At 40.3% G+C, this 21,558-nt stretch overlaps 3 protein-coding genes and 1 long non-coding RNA gene across 7 annotated transcripts in view; all 4 read left to right on the top strand.

Moving 5' to 3' along the window:
- Positions 1-13,826, top strand: part of LOC139626315 (uncharacterized) — a 53,292-nt gene extending 39,466 nt beyond the window's left edge. Inside the window, exons 1-5 of one of the 2 annotated variants that reach the window (XR_011692205.1) lie at positions 11,095-11,239; positions 11,657-11,761; positions 11,874-12,041; positions 12,152-12,271; positions 13,124-13,826. This is a non-coding gene — a long non-coding RNA (uncharacterized lncRNA). Of the gene's footprint in view, positions 1-11,094; positions 11,240-11,656; positions 11,762-11,873; positions 12,042-12,151; positions 12,272-13,123 lie in introns of those variants that run through there. The other variant, XR_011692204.1, reaches the window with a different exon arrangement.
- On the top strand, positions 1,259-3,800 carry LOC139626314 (interferon-induced protein with tetratricopeptide repeats 2-like). Its single transcript, XM_071486614.1, has 2 exons — positions 1,259-1,573; positions 1,932-3,800. Exons 1-2 carry the CDS (start codon positions 1,569-1,571, stop codon positions 3,217-3,219), a joined length of 1,293 nt encoding a protein of 430 aa, XP_071342715.1. The 5' UTR covers positions 1,259-1,568; the 3' UTR covers positions 3,220-3,800.
- LOC139626313 (interferon-induced protein with tetratricopeptide repeats 2-like) lies at positions 5,890-8,982 on the top strand. The gene is made up of 2 exons (XM_071486613.1): positions 5,890-5,919; positions 6,335-8,982. Exons 1-2 carry the CDS (start codon positions 5,915-5,917, stop codon positions 7,629-7,631), a joined length of 1,302 nt encoding a protein of 433 aa, XP_071342714.1. The 5' UTR covers positions 5,890-5,914; the 3' UTR covers positions 7,632-8,982.
- A 3,064-nt stretch (positions 13,827-16,890) lies between the features above and the next one.
- The window catches only part of pomgnt1 (protein O-linked mannose N-acetylglucosaminyltransferase 1 (beta 1,2-)), a 94,109-nt gene continuing 89,441 nt past the window's right edge, over positions 16,891-21,558 (top strand). For all 3 annotated transcript variants that reach the window (XM_071486610.1, XM_071486608.1, XM_071486609.1), the window contains exons 1-7: positions 16,891-17,045; positions 17,178-17,424; positions 18,658-18,760; positions 19,461-19,576; positions 20,340-20,405; positions 20,895-21,008; positions 21,126-21,243. In XM_071486610.1, the coding sequence (XP_071342711.1) occupies positions 17,305-17,424; positions 18,658-18,760; positions 19,461-19,576; positions 20,340-20,405; positions 20,895-21,008; positions 21,126-21,243 (637 nt within the window). In that variant the 5' untranslated portion in view covers positions 16,891-17,045; positions 17,178-17,304. The remainder of the gene's footprint in view (positions 17,046-17,177; positions 17,425-18,657; positions 18,761-19,460; positions 19,577-20,339; positions 20,406-20,894; positions 21,009-21,125; positions 21,244-21,558) is intronic.

Raw genomic sequence — 21,558 nt, 5'->3', positions numbered from 1 at the left:
CCATCCTTTTCAACTCCAACTCCATCCTGAGCTTGAACTCATGCTCCTCTCTCTCTTTCTCCATGTTCAGACAAGCAATCCACAGTTTCACCCAGGCCCCTAACCTGGAGCCAGGAGATGACTCCTTAGAGTCTGAATCAAACTGTGGCAACGTGACCGGCTTTTTCCCTGACCAAGCCTCTGGTACACTGGGAGTAACCGCAACAGGCTGTGGTTCGGTTGCTTCCTGCACTGGGGAATCAGAGGAGCCCTCACCTGGAAATACTGCGGCCTTACCCTCGAAACCTGTACCAGGATTTTCACATTCTGATGGCAAAATTAAAACACCTTTACTGGTTAAATCATTTAAAAGTACAGTTTTCAGGTCACTTTTATGGAGAGAAGTCGAAACAGGAATGCCATAGAAGTCGGCAATAACCAACAGATCCGCTTTCCTGCAATTTTCAAGCTGGCTCCAAGTAGGATTAGCCACAAACTCATCCAAAACAAACGCCATACTCATTGTGAAGCAAAGAAAAATAGGCTACTGTACACATGGACGCTGCTGAAGGGTCCACCAGGTTAAACAAATGAGACTAGGCTAGGCTAACAACATAGCCCGACCACAACAACTCACTGTACACACTACACAACTACCAGTGGCGGACACAATGATCCTGATGCCAGATGCCACACACAATATGCCTTAGAAAAACAAACTTCCCCAGATCCTGCCTAACCCAAACTTTACCTGCATGTCTTCTGAGGCGAAAACTTCAGCGCTCGAAACCCTTAAACACCTACCCCCGCCAGGGAACTGGATCCCCGCCCAGGATTACCTCGAAAATAAAAAAGGAAAAATAATAAACAGGTGTCCAAAGGAAAGGCTGACACCACCCAGCTGGACACTCACCTGTCTAACTGAGGAAGCTGTTAACGTTAATTAAAGCCAGGGAATAGACACCCAAACATCAAAACTCACTGCAACAGCCACCGGAGATAAAATAAAAAAGACTCTAACTTAACAATAACAATAATTCACCCTTCTCAACCTTCCTTTTTCAGATCCTGGATGAGCCCCCAATTATGTTACGTCCCGATGTGGCCAGGGGATGTGGGGAGTAACACACAATTTAAACCCAGGGAAAAAGAGAGGAGAAAAGCAGAGGTATAAAAAAAAAAAGATAATTTATTTACAATCATTAACACAAAAGAAACACCAATGGAAAACCTGGGACGATCAATCAATTATTTCTCTAAATAGCTGTGTAATAGCTTGTTTAAAAGCCAATGATCAAAGTTTAGGACCTGGACTCCACTTGGGATTTGTTGGTCTTGACTTCTTGGAAAAATCCAGAGAGACCAGGTTGTCTTGCTCCTTGGCCTTTTCTTAGTGTGACAGACGTGTGGCTGTAGGTTTCTATTAAAGGAAAACAAAAGTCCAAATCTAATGCTCAACATTAAACTGTTTACAACAGCATAAAAGTTGAACATTAATGATTTTATGATGCTGCACCCAAAGCAGCAGCTCACATAAAGAGCAGAAAGCAGAGAATTACATTCAGAAAACTACTGAGACCAGCTGGACGATGAGGTGAGTCGCTGCTTTGTCATGTCTGTAATCAATAACATCATTGATATGTTGAATATCATGGATCCTAAATCAATGATTTGATTTTCTCAGAGTCCTACATGCCATTTTTGTTTCTTCACTCTGTTCTTCCTTTGATTTATTTGCCTTTATGCCATTTTTGTTTCTTTGCTCTGTTCTTCCCTCGTTTTATTTTCCTTTATGCCATTTCTTCCTTTGTTTTACACTTTCTTCCTCTATGTCTTTCGTTCTTCTTACTCCTTCGCTCCTTCCCTGCTTCCTCTAGATGATCCAGTCATAGCACACCACAGAGCTTTTTATGTCACTGTACTTAATGTTCCTCATTTTTATTTTCCATCAGTGCTGCTCAGAGTGAAACAACACTGGAGGCCAAACTGGAGGCCCTGCAGTGCCACTTCACCTGGGATCTGGAGCCCATTAGGTACAGACTTCTCCGTCTCAGGGACAACCTGGAGGACATCGGCACCGAGGAGGGAAACAGCTGGCTGGGTCACATTTACAACCTGCAGGGGTACATCCACTACCAGCTGGGGTTCATCGATAAGGCCAGAAGTTTCTTCAGCAGGGCTGCAGAGGCCTTTCGCCAGATGAGAAACACTGTCTCAGATGAGGGTCCGTGGTTGGTGGTGAACTATGGGAACAAGGCTTGGCTGCACTACCATCAGGGAGAACGAGCAGAGACTCAGGCTTGCTTGTCAAAGGTTGACGAGCTGATGAAAGAATACCCATCTCCATCGCAGGACGAGCTCCATCCAGAGATCTACGCTGAAAAAGCCTGGACTCTGATGAAGTTCGGCCCAGACAAAAAGCTGCTGGCTGCAGATTGCTTCCAGAGAGCCATCAGGATGCAGCCGGACATGGTGGAGTGGCAGACCAGCCACGTGTTAGCGTTAGTAAATCCCTTCAAATACCTAGGGGATGACATCTTGGAGAAAATGAAAATTGCCCAGGAACACGACCCAGAGAACTTGTACCTTGCTGCTCTTTACCTTGAGGCACGTGCTGCAAAAGGTCAGAGAATTGAAGGTGAAGCACGTGAGTTGGCAGAAAGGGTTCTGAAAAAGCCTGCTAACAGCTACAGTGGTATCGAACCATTGCTAAGAATGTACAGAAGATTATCTATGGATGAGGCCATTGATTTGGCAGAGAGAGCTCTCAAAAGACATCCAGATAACCGTTACCTGAAGAGGCGAGCTGCAGTCTGCTACGAAAAGAGAATCTTTTCAGAAAGTGGCAGTCCCCTGGAGAACAGCAGGGTCGACAGAGCAATCAGTCTCCTCAGAGAAGTGATTTCTCTTTACCCTGACAATTCACTCAGAAAACAAATATCTCTTGCAAACATATATGGATGGTCAAATCGAAGAGAAGCAGCTGACCAGATATATGAGGAGCAGTTAAAAAGTGAACTGGATCCTGCAGGGATGCTTCACAACTGCTATGCAAAGTATTTATATTTCATTCATAAGGACAGCCACAAGTCGATAGAATACCACATGAAGGCAGCAGCGAAACCCCATCAATCTTTCTATCGCGAGAGCAGCATCAGTGAACTGGAGAAGATTAAAGACAAAAACAGACACCCAATGTGTGGCCAAATTAGGAAGTTTCTGGCTAATCTGCAACATTAAGAACCAATAATGACGAGGGAACATGTAGTGTAGTGTCCAACTGAGTGCCTGTTACAACACTGGATCTGAAACCAGAATAATGTAGGTTCGTTACTCTGATAACATACAGATGTGGAAGACTTTAAGGTATGAACTGAAATGTATTTTTGAGAAGAGAAACAATCTAATAATTGTAAGATTTGGGTCTCCCAATTATGAGATAAAGATTTCACAACTTTGAGTCAATCTATATATCTCTATCTATAGACTATAGTCCAAAAATCACAAATCAGACGTTTTTAACATCTATCTGAAGAAACCTCAGTTAAGATAAGGAAAAAAGAAGATGAAATCATAAGGGAATCCAAATTAGCCCTAATTTAAATCCCCTAATAACATATTTTCTCAATTAAAATTTAATATGAGCTTTGCTGAAAAATGGTGATGTCCCATATCATTATGCACCAATCAGGATTTAGCAAAATTTGGACAGAAATCTGATTAAATATGTTTTTGGTTTTTTTCATTAGGTTTTTGATTACTGTAATTAGATTATTATTGTCAATAAAATGTCGTCTGAACTTGGACTTGATGATTATTTATTGTCATAGAAAATATGAAAGCATCTATAACCAATTTGCATATTACCAGTGGATCACATGACATTTCTAGCATCATTCAGCTCATTGTTTTCATTTTCTGCTCAACCATTCATGGTTTAGTCTCATCGCTCTCATATTGTTGTTTTCATCAGTAAAGCTCTACAGCCCCATGTGTACACTCTCTGCCCAGCCCCACAGCAGACACATGTTAGAGACCAGCTGAGGGAAATTCATACAAATGAGCACAAATTTGTGAAGCAGAATTTTGCATTTTCCTCTTTCCTCTTTCAATAACAGTTTCACAACCTTTCAGATTTATCTTGTGACCCTTTGGAAGGACCCCACCCCAAGGTTGGGAGCTACTGGACGAAACTATCAAACAGCTCCTCCTCGACCAATAACAACAGTAAAATTCTCCTTTGCATTGCTGCATCATCATTAACTAATTAATTAATATTACAATAACATTATTATTCATAATAATGATATATCACTCACAAATGACCTTTTTCCTGCAGAATGAAAAATTTCACTTTTGATACTTTCAGTACATTTCAATGATTACTTTTGTATGTTTCTTAAAGTTATAATATGTAAGTTTTCCACATTTAAATGTCTACAGATGACTACACCTATGTTATATATATTCTTTGTGTTATGTTCTTACATTATCCCAAATGTTTCTACCAATCAGAGAAACAGGGATTTTAATCCTGGTAATGCTCCATGTCATTTGGTCGCCTGTTGATGATGTCATATCCCCTATGATCATGCATCAGTGTTGTGGTTTAAAAAGTACTGCTGTTGCTCACCAGAAGCTCAAAACTGACTTTTATCCTGTTTTAAGACACATTTTAAGATGCACCTTTTACACCTTGGTCATTTCCAACAATTTATTTTAACCAGATGAAGGAAATTTAGTCGGTTTATTTCAGACAGAGGAGACCTCTGTAGATAATTCAGCTCCAGGTAAAAATCTTCTGAACGACTGACACTGATGAAATCCAAACCAGAAGAAGCTTATGGTTATGGTGGTGAAAACAACAACTCCCATGATCCCACACTATGTCATGATGTCACCCAATGCCGTCCTTTGTTATTGTTTTGATTGAGAGACCCCTAGTGGGAGAAGGTTACTGCTTATTACTATACGGTACACACGTTAATGTATGTATTTATCGACGAGAGAACTCTGTATTCTCACTCAACTTAACTCAGATATTTAATATTACGGGGCTTGGACTAACATCAGGAGTATTATTAAGTGCCTGCTTGTCTTACATTAAAAAATGTTAGTAACATCTCTTCATCTCCAGTCATGTCAGAAACCTAAAATACACCCAGGAGTCCTGGGTAACTCCACACCACATCAGACCCAACTCCAAACAACACAGAGAATGTCATTAATAAAGTTTGACCAATCTTCTGACACAGTACAAACAGAGGTGTGGACTTGAGTCATGGGACTTGGACTCTGGATTTGGACTCTGATGACTTTTTATTTGACAAAATTAAAAAAGGCTTGTAGTTCAACTTTGACTTCAACGTTTAGCATGAGTCACAACTCAACTTGGACTTCAGCCTTTTGACTTTTGCTTTGCAATGGCTTGATTATCACATTCAGACGTGCAGAGACTCCACTGTGCCGCTCCAACAGTAACTAGAATAACACACCAAGACACAACAGTTTACCTGACTTTTAAATGTTATTTAAAAAAAAACGTATTTGGTAGTAACACCAACAATTTAAAATAAGATAAAGATATCAATTATTTCTCTAAATTCACGAAACCAACTGTGTAATAACTTGTTTAAAAGTCAAGAATCAAAGTTTAGGACCTGGACTCCACTTGGGATTTGTTGATCTTGACTTCTTGGAAAAATCCAGAGAGACCAGGTTGTCTTGCTCCTTTTCTTAGTGTGACAGACGTGTGGCTGTAGGTTTCTATTAAAGGAAAACAAAAGTCCAAATCTAATGCTCAACATTAAACTGTTTACAACAGCATAAAGGTTGAACATGAATGATTTTATGATGCTGCACCCAAAGCAGCAGCTCACATAAAGAGCAGAAAGCAGAGAATTACATTCAGAAAACTACTGAGACCAGCTGGACGATGAGGTGAGTCGCTGCTTCATCATGTCTGTAATCAGTAACATCATTGATATGTTAAATATCATGGATCCTAAATCACTGATTTTTTTCTGATGCTTTCTTTGTTTCTTCACTCTTCACTCAAGGTTTTTTACTTTCTTCCTCTTTCTCTTTCTTTCTTCTTTTCCCTTTCTCTCTTTTCTCCCTTTTAGACCTCTAACTTGAGTTATCCCCTCGTTCCCTTGTTCTTTTCTTTCCCACTTATTCACTCCTTAATCTCCTAGTTACTGCTCCTTCCTTTCCTTTGCCATTTCTTTGCTTATTTTTTCCTTTCTTTACTCCTTCGCTCCTTCCCTGCTTCCTCTAGATGAGCCAGTCATAGCACACCACAGAGCTTTTTATGTCACTGTACTTAATGTTCCTCATTTTTATTTTCCATCAGTGCTGCTCAGAGTGAAACAACACTGGAGGCCCAACTGGAGGCCCTGCAGTGCCACTTCACCTGGGATCTGGAGCCCATTAGGTACAGACTTCTACATCTCAGGGACAACCTGGAGGACATTGGCACCGAGGAGGGAAACAGCTGGCTGGGTCACATTTACGACCTGCAGGGGTACATCCACTACCAGCTGGGGTTCATCGATAAGGCCAGGAGTTTCTTCAGCAGGGCTGCAGAGGCCTTTCGCCAGATGAGAAACACTGTCTCAGATGAGGGTCCATGGTTGGTGGTGAACTATGGGAACAAGGCTTGGCTGCACTACCATCAGGGAGAACGAGCAGAGACTCAGGCTTGCTTGTCAAAGGTTGACGAGCTGATGAAAGAATACCCATCTCCATCACAGGACGAGCTCCATCCAGAGATCTACGCTGAAAAAGCCTGGACTCTGATGAAGTTCGGCCCAGACAAAAAGCTGCTGGCTGCAGATTGCTTCCAGAGAGCCATCAGGATGCAGCCGGACATGGTGGAGTGGCAGACCAGCCATGTGTTAGCGTTAGTAAATCCCTTTAAAAACCTAGGTGATGACATCTTGGAGAAAATGAAAATTGCCAAGGAACATGACCCAGAGAACTTGTACCTTGCTGCTCTTTACCTTGAGGCACGTGCTGCAAAAGGTCAGAGAATTGAAGGTGAAGCACGTGAGTTGGCCAGAAGGGTTTTGAATAAGCCTGTTAGCAGCTACAGTGGTATCGAACCATTACTTAGAGTTTACAGAAACTATGTATCTATGGATGAGGCTACTGATTTGGCAGAGGAGGCTCTTGAAAGACATCCAGATAACCGTTACCTGAAGAGGCGAGCTGCAGTCTGCTACGAAAAGAGAATCTTTTCAGACAGTGGCAGTCCCCTGGAGAACAGCAGGGTCGACAGAGCAATCAGTCTCCACAGAGAAGTGATTTCTCTTTACCCTGACTCTTCACTCAGAAAACAAATATCTCTTGCAAACATATATGGATGGTCAAATCGCAGCCATGCAGCTGACCAGATATATGAGGAGCTGTTAAAAAGTGATCTGGATCCTACAGGGACTCAGATGCTTCACAACTACTATGCAAAATATTTACATTTTGTTCATAAGGAGATCCACAAGTCGATAGAATACCACATGAGGGCAGCAGCGATACACCATCAATCTTACTATCGAGAGAACAGCATCAGCATCCTTGGCAGGATTAAAGAAAGAAACAGAAACCGAATGTGTGGAGAAATTGAGGAGTTTCTGGCTAATCTGCAACATTAAGAGACAGAGACAATAATGACGAGGGGACATTTGGTGTAGGGTCCAACTGAGTGCCTGTTACAACACTGGATCTGAAACCAGAATGATGTCGGTTCTTATGGCCTGAAAAACCTGTACAAACTCATTACTCTTTACTCTGATATCATACAAATGTGGAAGATTTCAAACCATGAACTCTTTGAGAAGAGAAACAATCTATTAATTGTAAGATTTGGGGCTCACAATTATGAGATAAAGATTTCACAAGTTTGAGTCACAATTCATAAATTTACCTCAGAGGCTTCAACATCTACCTGAAGACCCTCAATTCAGACAAGATAAAAAAATCACAAGGATAAAACCATGAGGGAATCCAAATGATCTTTAATTTAAAGGCTCTGCTGAAAAAAGGTGATGTCACATATTATTGTGTACCAATCAGGATTTAACAAAGTTTGGACTGATCTGATGAATTATGTTTGTTTTGTTTCTACATTGGAGCTTTTGACTGTTAATAAAATGTGCCTGTTTGAACACCAACTTCGATTGTTGATAACCAATTTGCATATGAACAAGGGATCACATGACTGCTTGTATGTAAAAGATGCAGCACATCATTCAGCTCAGTGTTTCCTTTTCTGTTCCACCATTCTAGGTTTAGTCTCATCGCTCTCAGCACCACACAGCAGACACATGTCAGAGACCAGCTGCTGTATTGGAGCATTCAGCAGCTTTAGAGCCGTACATCCACCAGGTGGAGACAAACTCTCTCCAAATGAATGATAATGTTGAATCAGCAACTGTCTGCAACAAGTTATAAACAGTATCAATATTTCAACATATTTTTTTGTTCATCAGTCCAAATTTTTGTATTTTTTATTCTTGATAAATTTCCTCCCAGATGAACCCAGTGGAACAGTTCCATCATCAAATAGGGTCAGCCTACTTGTGAACAGGGGGAGCCTCGGTGGAGTCATTATTGTTTCAGTCTGCTCCTGACCACGAGGAGATATGATCATAAAGTCAGCCAAAAGGTTTCACTGACAACAGCACAGGCAGAAAGGAAGCCAACACAGACTCAAAGACAGAGCTTGTACAGATCAGTGCTTTATTCAACAAAGAAACACAAAGGTCACAGGATGGTGACGCAGCCAAGGGTCAAAAACAGAGAAGGTCGTTCAAAACGAGCAAACAAATCTAATGGTAGCTAAATATACAGAGAGGGAGAAAACTGAGGGCAGGTGAGACAGTGGGAGGGGAAGCCAGGTGATTCTGAAGAGAAAACAGGTGACACAGAAAACACAAGGACAAGAAGTAAAACTACAATAGACATATAAGGAAAGTAATTTCAAAATAAAACAGGAAATAGTAACAGGGCATCACAATCTGGGGAAGATCATGACATAGGTAAGAGGAAAAAAAATGTAACACAATTTTTTATTTCCTTCATTCCTATATTATATTTTCATTTTATTTTGACAGCTACTTTGACTTCTAAAGTCTTTGCTACTCACTTATACAGTTATTGTGCAGAGCTACTTCACCACACGCGATATAAAAAGAAACTTAAAGGTCCCATGTTGTATAAAGGCAGACGTTCATGTGTGTTTGATTATAAAACAGGTCTCAGAGGCTCAGGTCCTCTCTTCTGATTGGCTGACTGACCTGTTGTCACTAGAGCTCCAGAGAGAAGCCTGAGAGAGGAGATGTAAAACTACTCTGAGATGGTTTTTGATTCTGAAAACCACAAATATATCTTCCGATGGAGATCCACTCTTCAAATAAAGTAAAAAAAAAGGGTAAAATATGGGACCTTTAATATATTTATGTCACTACAGACACAGGGTTAAGTAAATGATGCAGCTCTCTAACACACACTATACAGCAACTTTTGCCAGAACAAACGTAACAGTCCTGCTCTGACTAACAGGGTTGTTTAACTTGTTGCCACTTTACCTCTCAGCTGTATTACCCGCTGGTCTTTGCTCTAACAGGAAGTTAGAAATAGGAATTAGGAAATAGGAAGTAGGAAGGAGGAAGCCCTCTCTGTGAATGTGGCTGCTGGGATCACTGACCTGTTTGGTTTGTTCAGTGTTTTTTTTTCTCTTTTTAAAATGAAAAACCACTGAGCAAACTGAGGAGGCTGATCAGAAAATGGTCACATTGGCCAGAAGCCACTTGGTATCACTACTTTACTGTGCACACTTTAAGAAGAACAATAAAACAACAGGACCTTAAAAAGCTGATTCCAGATAGTAGCTTCATAAATCTGCAGGCTGCTCTTGAATGCAGCATCTGGAGATCTGGGTCCCACCTGTGCAGCTGATCATCTGCGATCATTACCTGGAGGCAGCGCCGTCCATCTCAACACTTCTGCTGGGCCTGGTGCAGCAGTGTGGCACTGATTTCAATAAAAATACCACTACAGTTACTTTAATTCTGTCCTTGCTGTCACCCAAGAGTTACAACATATTACTGTAAACGGCACATTGTTCAGGAACCATTTTATTCTGACATCAGTAAGTTTCATTAGAGAAATTCAGACATTATACAGTCAAATTAACATCATGAACCAAAGTTCACAGGAAAACATATTTGTCATATTTGTGTCTGAGGTCCAAAACTGGGAGCCCACCATACTTGTGGGGTCCCATCAGCTTTGTGGGGACCAGAGTGCTGGACTCTCAAAAAATAAGATAGATAACACGATAGAAAATGACAATAATTATTATTAAATAAAAGAGATTAAATATAACATTTAAAATTCTGACATGTAAGATCTAGAAGGCCTACACTGCACATGTGTGCTTCCCCCAGTGTGTTACAGGACTGTTAAACATGGGTTTACTGTGTTCATATCAAAAGCTGTCTGTCGTCTCGTGAGAGCGTGAGAATGGCTGGTTGCTGCGTTTCAGATTTGACTCAAGTCATGAAAACCAGTAACATGTTGGACTGCTTTATTCTGTCACACACCTGCATGAGTCACAGTATTATACCTGGACTGAACCACACACACACAGTTACCGCTGTGAAAACAGAAAGGTATTAAATGTGTGACATTGAGATAGTCCAAAGACATGCACGTTAGGTTAATTGGTGACTCTAAATTGCCCGTAGGTGTGTGAGTGAGTGTGTGTGTGGGTGTTTGTCTCTATGTGTCGGCCCTGCGATAGACTGGCGACCGGCCAGCGTGTACCCCACCCTCGCCTGAAGTCAGCCGGGTAAGCGGTATAGAAAATGGATGGATGATGATTGGAGAAGGAAGCATAAAAAAACCACAAAAATGAAGTCATTCTTATCTGGAGCCTGTGAAATTTAAATATTCAAACTTTGTACTTATGGTTTTAGTTCTGAACAAATGGGTGTGGGAAGGTGTGTTAACTTGTTCTTCCACCAAACAAAAGACGGGTGGACAATCTGAATTATCGTGCTGTGAACATGGGAATGCAGCCAATCCCTGAGGTTTTTATCTGTGGTAAATTTACTCAGCACCAGTAGAGTATATAAAGTGTAGCAGGGCTGATAGGTGCAGTGTCACCATCAAGGGAACCTGATCTGCAGAACTCACCTGTTCATCATGATGAAGCTGATCCTCTCTCTCACTCTCATCTGGGCGCTCGGCAGCACAGGTAACATCACTGATTCTTACATGAGAGTTTCTGCAGGTGATACACCACCTAATTTAAAACATTGAAGAAGTTCATCTCACCAGAACTATTTTATAGAGGAATACAAACTAGATCATTAGTTTTAATTAACCAAAATTAAAAAGACTTTATTGATCCCCAGAGAGAAAGTTCACATGCTACAGTACAGCAGTACAGGGAATGGTCTAAACAGAGAGGAAACCTAAATAATTAGAGTCTAACAGTGTATATCAGACAGTTTAAATCATTTTAGCCAGTACAACTATTATGTCAACTATTAAGTGGAACAACATTTAGAAGATTTTTGCGCCTTTATAAACCATAAACATGAAAACATCCCATATTTGATCTGACATTTGTTCTGTGATCATCACTTCACTGTTTTTGTCTCCATTGCAGCTGAAGCACTCGAGTGTCAGACCTGCACAGATCTGCAGTGCTCAAGCACAGTACCACGCACATGCCCCTCAGGGACGACGATGTGTGTTACCGCTTCCCTTGAAGGTCTTTTCTTCATGTCGTCTATTACTTATTAATAAAATACATGTACTTTAAAGTTATGTATCAATCAATATTAGCAGTATCAATATTAACAAACTGTTCTTGGTCTCTGAAGTCACTTCATCTGGAACCACAGTGCAGCAAATCATCAAGTTGTGTGCACCGTCCTTCCTGTGTCCAGCCACAGGCAGGCATACATTTTCCATGAACGTGGGTTTTTCACATGAAGTTACATCTGCTTACTGCTGCAACACAGATAACTGCAACTCAGAAACTCTACCTTGTAAGTACAGATGGACGACAGTCTTATTAAATACAGAATGATATATATAAGAGAAGAATATTGGAATCTGTCTTCTGACATCTTCTGTTTTCATCTTGTGACACTTTCAGTCCTGGGCCCTCAGTCAGATAACAGCCTACAGTGTTTCTCCTGTGACTCAGTTTTTGACACTGAATGCACCACTCCATTACAGTGTAGGGGAGTGGAGGACCGCTGCATTCAATACAATGGTGAGTCTTCATGTTGTATAGTTCAAAGGGCCCATATTTTACACTCCTCCAGTGATTTATTTGAAGTGTTGATATTCATAAGAAGATAAATTTGTGATTTTAAGAACCAGAAACCATCTCAGTGTAGTTTTACACCTCCTCTCTCAGGCTTCTCTCTGGAGCTCTAGAAACAACAGATTCGTGAGCCAACCAGAAGAGAGGATCTGACCCTCTCTTCTGATTGGCAGACAAAATAAGCCAAAATACTGGCTGGTTTTCAGACCAAGTGTAACTTGAGAGATCAAATAAAAAGTAGGTAGATAGGTAGATAGACTGATTTTTAGGTCCATGTCATGATGCACTGCCTTTAGCTGAGGTGCTGAGCAGGCAGAGTTCTTATCATATACATTATACAAAGCTAATATCAATAAAGTTAAAATACTAATTAACTAAATACTAACTAAACCACTACAGCTACAAAAGACTATTGACTAAAAAACTGAAAATGAAATAATAAACTCTTACCTAACGTCAGTCTATCAACATCCACTAATCCTCTGTTGTCTCACTGCTCATGACTGAGCACCAGTGTTAAGTGTGTTGAAGTGTGATCAAATTAGACTTTTTACATTAGTAATAAAATAACAGGATAACATTGGAAAAGAAAAGGCACGCTATCAGCCAGCTAGTGATTTAAATCAATAGGTAGAAACTAGTTTAAATTAGTGAGCTAAACTGTAACTTAAAGCAAAAGGTAGGAACTAGCTAACAGAAACTCAGAAGGTAAGAAAGTGTATTAACAAGTTAGATAGTTAGCTGCTCGTGCTACTTACTTTTACCTTCATTGTTTCTTCTTCATTTTTTTATCTACAGTGACAGTTGGGACCAACAGTACTTCTGCCTTTGGCTGTGCATCTAGGAACGTATGTGCAGTTTTTGCCGACCTGGAACTACTTGCAATACATAATATGGGCAACATGACCACCATTGAAACAAGCTGCTGTGAGAACAAATTCTGTAGTGAAACTGACTCTAATTCTGTCACAACAATAACTGCCAGTAGTGGCATAATAATAATAATAAATAATAATCTGCTGCTTGGGCTCCTTGTCTTTACCTTCTATTAGAACATAGAAAGAAATGGACAAAGCACCATTGAAGCCACCAGGACTCCTAAAAGAAGCTTTTGAAGCCTGGAGTTGGGTTTACTGCTCATTGTTATCACTATTTGGAAGTTACAGGGGCTAGAAAATCCAAATTTAGTGAAAAGCTGATGAAGTCTGAGTGAAGCTGAGGTGGAATAAGAAGACACAGATGCAATAAATACATACATGAACACAGACAACTACATTTTTACAGATATTTACTTGGTATATACTCACTGGGGATCAGTGGATTCAGTGCTTCAACATTATGTAACAGTTAAGTTTTGTTGTAAATTGTACTAATATCAAAGGTGTAGGTTTGGTTTATCTTTGGTGTTGGTCATTTCTTGTTCTCTTCCTCTTTATTATCATTCATTTGCACATGTGCACATGAACAATGTGTCTGCTGATTAAACTTGCCTGAAACTGGACGTGTATCATGATTTTCTCTGATTTTAAACTGATATGTTACATTGTTTTGAAATGAACAGAAATCTTGGGCTGATACATTTTCAAGAAAAAAGACAATAAATGTATAAAACTGTGTAGGTGGTGAGCTCCTCTGTTTGAACTGACTCTGTTGTGTGTTGTACAAACTGCCATGTATCATGGATGTGTCTGGGGCATAAATGAGGCTCTAAAGAGAATTGTTCTTCCTTACACAGTGCTTCTCATTCATCATCTAAACTACATTTGTCCACAGCTTCATAATTAACTGAAGATTTAATTACACTTCTCATAATGTAACATAAAGGACGTCAGCAACAGACACATCAGTAGACAAGACAATTCAGCAGCACTTTGACACTGGCAGGGACATGTCCCTACTGTCCATACCCAGATCTACGCCCATGACAAATATAATATTTCAACTGGAAAAATAATGTCTGAAATAAAAGAAGGACTGAAAGCACTGAAAATATCCACCTTGAACAGTGTATGTTTTGTTGGTAAATCTTTAATTCACTGACCATTAATTATGTTGTAATTTCACAGTAATGTGAAAAATATCTCAGAAAAAAACGTCAAGTAAAATCAGTGACATCAGTATCATGAGTTGTATCAAGTATCAAGTTGTCACAGTATAATTACTGGGAAGTACTGTAAAATATTGGGTAATTACAGAGTGAAATTGAAGCAGAATAAAGGGGGTTGGTCTGTAATTATATGGGAATTAATTGTGATGGTAAGTAGTACAGCCCACATACAAGAGGGTCATTTTTATATAGGCTACCATTAATGTCCCTTTTTGCATTGTGGAGACTGTTAGTAGGTTACACCAAGTCTAATAACAAGTGATGAGTATGACAATGATGTGAGTCACATGCTGTGGCCTTTTCATTTTATAAAACAAAAAGTAAAACTGAATTACAAGACGTTTTTCTTTTCCATGGTCAAAAAGGGGAGCAGCAAAATTTAAACAGTGGTTTGATTTTCATTTTCTATTTTGTACAACTAAAAATAAAATCATCAGAAAACAAACCAAACACAGGTGATGCAGAGTTCTTCCTACATCCTGGTTATGGGAACACACACAGCTGAAGTGAAGACAACTGAACACTGTAATCATCAGTGATGGATTGACCCCTTATCTGTAGATTTATACTATTAGAACAGGACCTGAAATAATTAGAGATGTTCCAACATATTTTTTCCCTCCGTATCCTAATACCTGAACTTCTGTATCGACCAATAGCGAGTACCAATCAGATACAAGTACAATAATAGTATAAAACAGTCGTGCAACAGCAACTTAAAAAGGAAATAAAAAAGGAATAAATAAAGAAATAACTCCTTTAAACCTTAAAGTGGGTTCTTGTCTTTGTGGAATTTATCCCATCCAGCGTTTGCTGCTGCAGTTGGTCCTGTTTCTTCTCCTTAGCATTGGTGAACTCATTGTGTTGCTTTGTGTGATGTGTGTTCAAATGCTTAATAAGATTACTGGTGTTGAAACTGGCAACACTAGTGACTCCCCTCAAAACCACAGCCTTGCATACACGTTGCCTTTTTGCCAGCAGAACTTTCCAGAGTGAAGTGTTGTCGAATTGACGATATTTTGCTGACAGCTAATGTTACGCTATTGACCGGAAATCAATTCTTCTTCACTGCTCTAAAGCACCAGGCAGAGTGGTTAAAACTGACAACACTGCTGTAATGAGAAGGGCACTAAGAGAGTGCAGACCTCTGGCAAGGCCAGTGTCAGACAACATACATCAGACTTTGCTGAAAAAAAATCAAATTCAGAGTAAATGATCCGGATCTGTCCCAGAATTTGCTGGCTTCTTCCCTGACCCAGGTCCTATCCCTCCACCAAGTTTGGTGCAAATCGGTTCAGTCGTTTTTGTGTAATCCTATTGTGTTATGGATGAAACCCTCTGAGTCTCCTGCACCTACAGTGAAAATGTGGGTTAAAATAGGTGAACATGAGGCTCACAGGTACAAATTGTGGCAACAGACACTCCTGTACTGTAGAAGCTAAACGTGGTCACCCTGACCAGTTCTGGACTTCTGAGGACAATAGCAGTTTTGATATTTGAGACTTTAATTTCATAACAAACCCCTAAATTTGGTTGTTGAATATTTGTGACAAAGACGTGGGCTGAATCACTTCTTTATTATGATAAATACACTTATCCTGATATCTCTGATACGTTAGCACTGACCTTTGACCTGTGTGGTTTCAGAGTAATTCCATTGTGAAGCTACAAAGTTCGAGTTGCTGTTTTTATTGTGTATTGTTCCTACAATATTTTCACTCTACCATCCTGATTTTTTTCCCCTCTTCTTGCACATAAAGTCGTCACTAATAACAGCGACATCCTTCTCTCTGTGTGTAGGAGCATGCCCTTTGGCCAGAGAGGGGACCGTGTCGAGTGCTCTCTATATGTGCTGGAAAGAGAGACCTCCCACCTCTGCTGCTGGTCCAGGGAAACCACCAGAGCGTCCTCACCTTTTACGCATAACATATGTACAGTCATATGTACACAAACAAATACACAGTGCGTGTTGTTTCCATGTGTATCTATCACAGTAATACTCTGCACAACAACAGACACATTATGATGCTTAAAGTTCGGTGTCACCGATTGACAGATGTGAAACTCTCCTGTGAAAATGTGTTCAAGTCTAATTTTGTTTCCATTCTGATTAACTTGAATAATTTCTGTCACTTCTCATTCACAAATTAATCAATATTTAGAGTCTGTTTTGTCTTCTGCAGTAACAGGCTGTATACTCTTTGTGTTGTACTACCATAAACATGAACTTATTTAGTCCGAGTTTATTTATACTGATAAAAATCAAGAGTTATGTGTTGGTGACCTGCGATTGTGAGTATGAAGGGGTTGTTTTCACTGGGGTTTCAATGAGAGAGATACTGACAACATTATTTTGTACATATTTTATTAGATATATCAACTAAACTGCTCGTTTCTGTCAAGTCTGTGTCTTAACAGCGTTAATACCGCAGAAAATCACAGAAGAAGAAGGAGAGGAAGAAGCGACGGGCTGGCGTGCTGACGTCATTTCCCCTGCGACAGAAACACCGCGCATGTAGCATGTAGCATGTAGCAGCAGTTTCAAGCAACTTTACGGGCTTGTGCTGCTCCCTGCTTGACTGCAACGATAATGTCTGGATCCTCGACGACTCTGTGAGTAGCAGAAAAGAGACGCCTGCAGTGTGTTAACCTCCAACAGCTCTGTCTCCGCGGGTGTAAAATAGTTAGCTAGTTGGCTATCGTTAGCTAAACCTGGTGATCAGCTGCTGCATTTGTGGTTTTCAGGTGACGATGTGACACACACCCGTGTCTCGGCGGTGTGTTTTTGGAGCAGTGCATGTCCCGGCCGCAGGAGGTGGAGGAGGGGAGGTGGAGGGTCTGAGATCTGTGTCGGCGGCTGTCGGTGTTCGGGATGGATACCTGGACCCCCAACCCCCGAGCCAAGCCCTTCATCCCGCGTCAACAAAGGAGCTTGTACCTCACCTGGAAATACAAACTGACCAACAAGAGGACGATGCGTCGGTTCTGCCAGGTCAGTGAAAACTAAGGTGAAAACAATACCAGCAAACTTTGATTGCTTTGCCCTGTGCTACCCTTTGAATAAAAAGCAGTTAAAACTGAGAATTTAATAGAAATCATTTAATGTCCACTAAAGGCAAATCCGGGAGTTTTGGTGAAACAAGACTTTAAAACATGCTTGTACAAATAATAAAGGTTGAATAATTTAGCCAAAATTAAATCCTTAACCTACATGTAGAAGAAGAAGCCAAGAACACAAACATGTTGACTTTGTCTGGAGCTGTGTCAAAGTCTCTTTCCCTAGGGTTTCTCCTTACCTTACCCCCGACCTGGCCATGTTGTCCTCTCAGGTGCATAACCTGACTCACGCTTTACCTAACCCTCATCTTGTCCATGGAGGAGGAGGGGTTGGCTGGAAACATCATTATAACGGGAGGGAAACTTGAAGGGGAACAGACTTCCAACAAGAAACTTTAACTTTTACTTGGTAGCATTGCACAGAGGTATTTGCAGGTCATCCTGGACAGCTGTGGTTTGATACACTACCTTCTTCCATCACTGCTTACTTGTGGCAACAGTAAATTGAGTGAGACATTTTGCTCACAGAGCTGTGTGTGTGTGTGTGTGTGTGTGTGTGTGTGTGTGTGTGTGTGTGTGTGTGTGTGTGTGTAGATCTTAAAGCAGGAGTCAGTGGAGCCCCACACAGACACTCCTGCTACACTTTGTAACATTAGTTGTAGCTGCAGATGCCTTCAATCAATCAATTGATTGCACTTTTCATACAAAAACAAGTAATGCAAAGTGCTTTACATAATTTAATTAAAAATGCCCCCTCCAACACACACACACACTCCACACCAGTTAAAAGACAGCAGATCATAAGAAAAAACACTAGTGCCAGGATAAAAAGAAGTGAAATAAAATTATGGATAAATGAAAAAGTAGGGTATTTAAGAAGAGAAAAACGATAAATAATGAGGATGAAATATATAAGATAATAAAAAACAGAAAGACAGGAGGTGGACCGAGGTAAATAACATTATAAATGGTGGAATATTAAAAGGAAGTAAAACTAGAGATAAAACAGTTGGGATACAATTAATGAAAGACAGAGGAGATGTGCTGGAGTGATTAAAACCAGAAATAAAATCTAAGGTTCTTCAATAAAAAGAACATTGTGAACTCGAACCATCAGAAATGAAGTAAGATCAGATTTCAAGCTGAACGCTGTGTTTTCTTTTCTCAGGCTGGCGCTGTGCTGTTTCTGCTGATAACTGTCATAGTCAACATTAAACTCATCTTGGACACAAGAAGAGTCGCTAGTGAAGATGCAGCAGCCCAAGAATATGGTGAGGAACATGTCCAGTACTCATGTTGTTTACTTCTTTCACTTTCATACTAGCACAACCACTTCATGCTGCTTTATGTAGTGTTATGATCTCAGTTTTACAAAATAGTTTTTTTGTTTAGTTGGTGCTTCAGCTTTTTTAATTTAACTAACTAACTTAATTCAAACTTTAACCCCCTTAAAAGCCAAATATTTCAATCGGTGACAGAGCTTTGATAGCAGACACTGGTAGCTGGTAGTTTACTGGCCTGTATCTGTGGGGAAAAATACCACAGAATTTTTTCAGGTGGACAAAGTTTCTAGAGTAAAAGTCGTATCAGTTTTCTAAATCTAGCTGTTACCGTATTTCCAAGAGCATTGGCTTCACTTTTCAGACCTGAACTCTATTTGTATATACAGTCAGTGTTGGAGATGCATGATGCAAGATCCCTGTGTTTTCCAGAGGTTCAGTGAATTTGAACAATGATTGGTCTCAATATGAGAATGTTACAATGGACCTGGATCTGGCAGATGAAAGTAGTTTTAACAAAGTATAAATCTCATCTTTTTCTGGCTGATTACAAACATGTCTTTTGCTTTGTGGATTGTTCATTAACATCAAACATGCGTTGTGTAGCTATTCAACACTCTGTTGTGAAAATGTATCCCAGCTGAGCATGGCTTTATTGTGGACTGCCTAATCCTGGTCTCATGCTTCTCAGAGGATGCAGTACCCAACATGGAGACACCACGCAGGCCGGCTAATGGACGCAAGGTCCTGGACATTGAGGTTTACTCCAGCCGCTCCAAAGTCTACGTGGCTGTGGATGGAACCACCGTGAGTGTGACTACTGATACACATGAACAACATGAAACACTTTCTTAACAATGATTCTGGTTTAATACAAGTTGGGTATTAACCTGTCTGAGGTCTGGGAACACAGCACCATTGTGAAAGAGAAGCCTGAGGCGCGAAACACAAGCAGACAGGTTGGAAGCAAACCAACAGAGAAAATGAAGGTGAACGGAAAATGAAAACCTAAAATACCTGTTGAAAGTTCTCCACAAATTATACAAACAACTTTGACCTGTGTTGGTACATGGATAGTCCTCATGTCCTGCACCTGTACTTGTAAGAGTGAGTATCAAGGTTAGCTTCATTTCAACTGTAGAATACGCAGTTAAAATGAAATGATGAATCTTCAGGACCAGAGTGTGGAACTGATGAAATGTCAGACAAACATAAAAGACCAGGTGTGTGTGTGCTTGTGTTTTCGTAATGTTACTGTGTTTCCAAATCTCTGCAAGTACGTTATTATTGCTGAAAGAAGATGGACAGAAGTTTGAAAACAAAGTTTGCCATCTAGCCCAGAGTCCATTGTTAAAAGGAGCATTTTTATTCACTTATTTATGGAGCTAAGCTAAAAGTTCTCCCGATGCTTCCAGTCTCTCCACTGAGCTAGGCTGGTCTGGAAAGATCAGCAAATGAGAGGGTCTCCCCAAAATGACAGACTGTTGCTTTGTTCCTGCACAGTCTGTCACTGTAAACACTGTAGAGTTTACAGTCGGTAAAGCTGTTCTCTACTGTTGGTCCTCTGCAGGTTTTGGAGGATGACATGCGGGAGCAAGGCAGAGGCATCCATGTGATTGTTCTCAACCAGGCAACTGTGAGTGTCTGCAGTTTTTTTTATTTTATTTTTTTCCTTCCTTTTCAGTTTCACTGGTTTTTAGGCAACAACTAATCTGATAATACAGATAATCAATGCCTCTTTAACCATTTCTTCTACTGTGATTAGGCTGATTAAAATTCCTGATTGTAGTGTGATATAAGACAAAAACTAATTTTCATCTTATGGCTTTTTCCTAATAGATGTTATTTGTTGCAATTAACAAATATGTTATCTTGTTTTATGTATAATATATTTATTTCGATCTTACTACTCTTACCCATTTTTGTATTACACACATTTTTACTAGTTTTAAAAATTTTTTTTATTCCAAAGCCCTTTTTAGTGTGTTTTTAAAATGTGCTGCATAAACACCATTATCATTATCATATTAGATGATTAAGTCTCACAAAAATAAAATGAAAAGCCAACTCTTAATAAGAAAGAGATGACGATAAATCAGTCCGTGTCTGATGCTGTGTGTCTCAGGGTCATGTCATGGCCAAGAGGATATTTGACACCTACTCTCCTCATGAGGATGAAGCCATGATCCTCTTCCTCAACATGGTGACCCGGGGTCGAGTCCTCATCTTTACTATCAAGGTCAGTCACAGTTGAGTCAGGTGTCAGTGGTTCTTGTTAATGTTTATGTACACACAGACGTGACAACGGAACAATCTGAATGAATGACTGAGTGGAGCGTGTGTTTCCTTCCTGCAGGACGAGGGAACGTTCCACCTCAAGGACGCCGCCAAGAACCTGCTGAAGAGCCTCGGCAGCCAGGCGTCCCTCAACCTCAGCTGGAGGGACATGTGGACGCTAGTGGTGAAGAAAGGAGGTAGAGGAGTTAGTTTTCACCTTGGGGTAGTCAGTGGTGTCTTGTCATTTTATGTCCTGATGGTTTGAGATCTCCAACTTCTCACATTCAGTGGAGCTGGAAGGAATGATGATTCTAGTCTCCAGATTTAAAAGCAGACTGAGTTGAGGAATTTGTTATTACAGATCCTTTTATTGATACAAGAAAACCTTGGCTTTTGTTTTATGTATTCTGCGTTATGTCCTCTAAAAAAGGCTGTAAACTCAACAGAATCATCATGTTTAGTTTTCTTAAAGGTCCATCCGGTCTAAAGGTAGATGTCCACGTGTTTGTGAT

Source organism: Trachinotus anak, unplaced genomic scaffold (genome assembly GCF_046630095.1).
Source record: "Trachinotus anak isolate AG129_WGS33_773 ecotype Australia unplaced genomic scaffold, CSIRO_AGI_Tana_v1 ptg000010l, whole genome shotgun sequence".
Classification (NCBI taxonomy): domain Eukaryota; kingdom Metazoa; phylum Chordata; class Actinopteri; order Carangiformes; family Carangidae; genus Trachinotus; species Trachinotus anak.
This window is presented reverse-complemented; position numbering and strand designations above follow the sequence as displayed.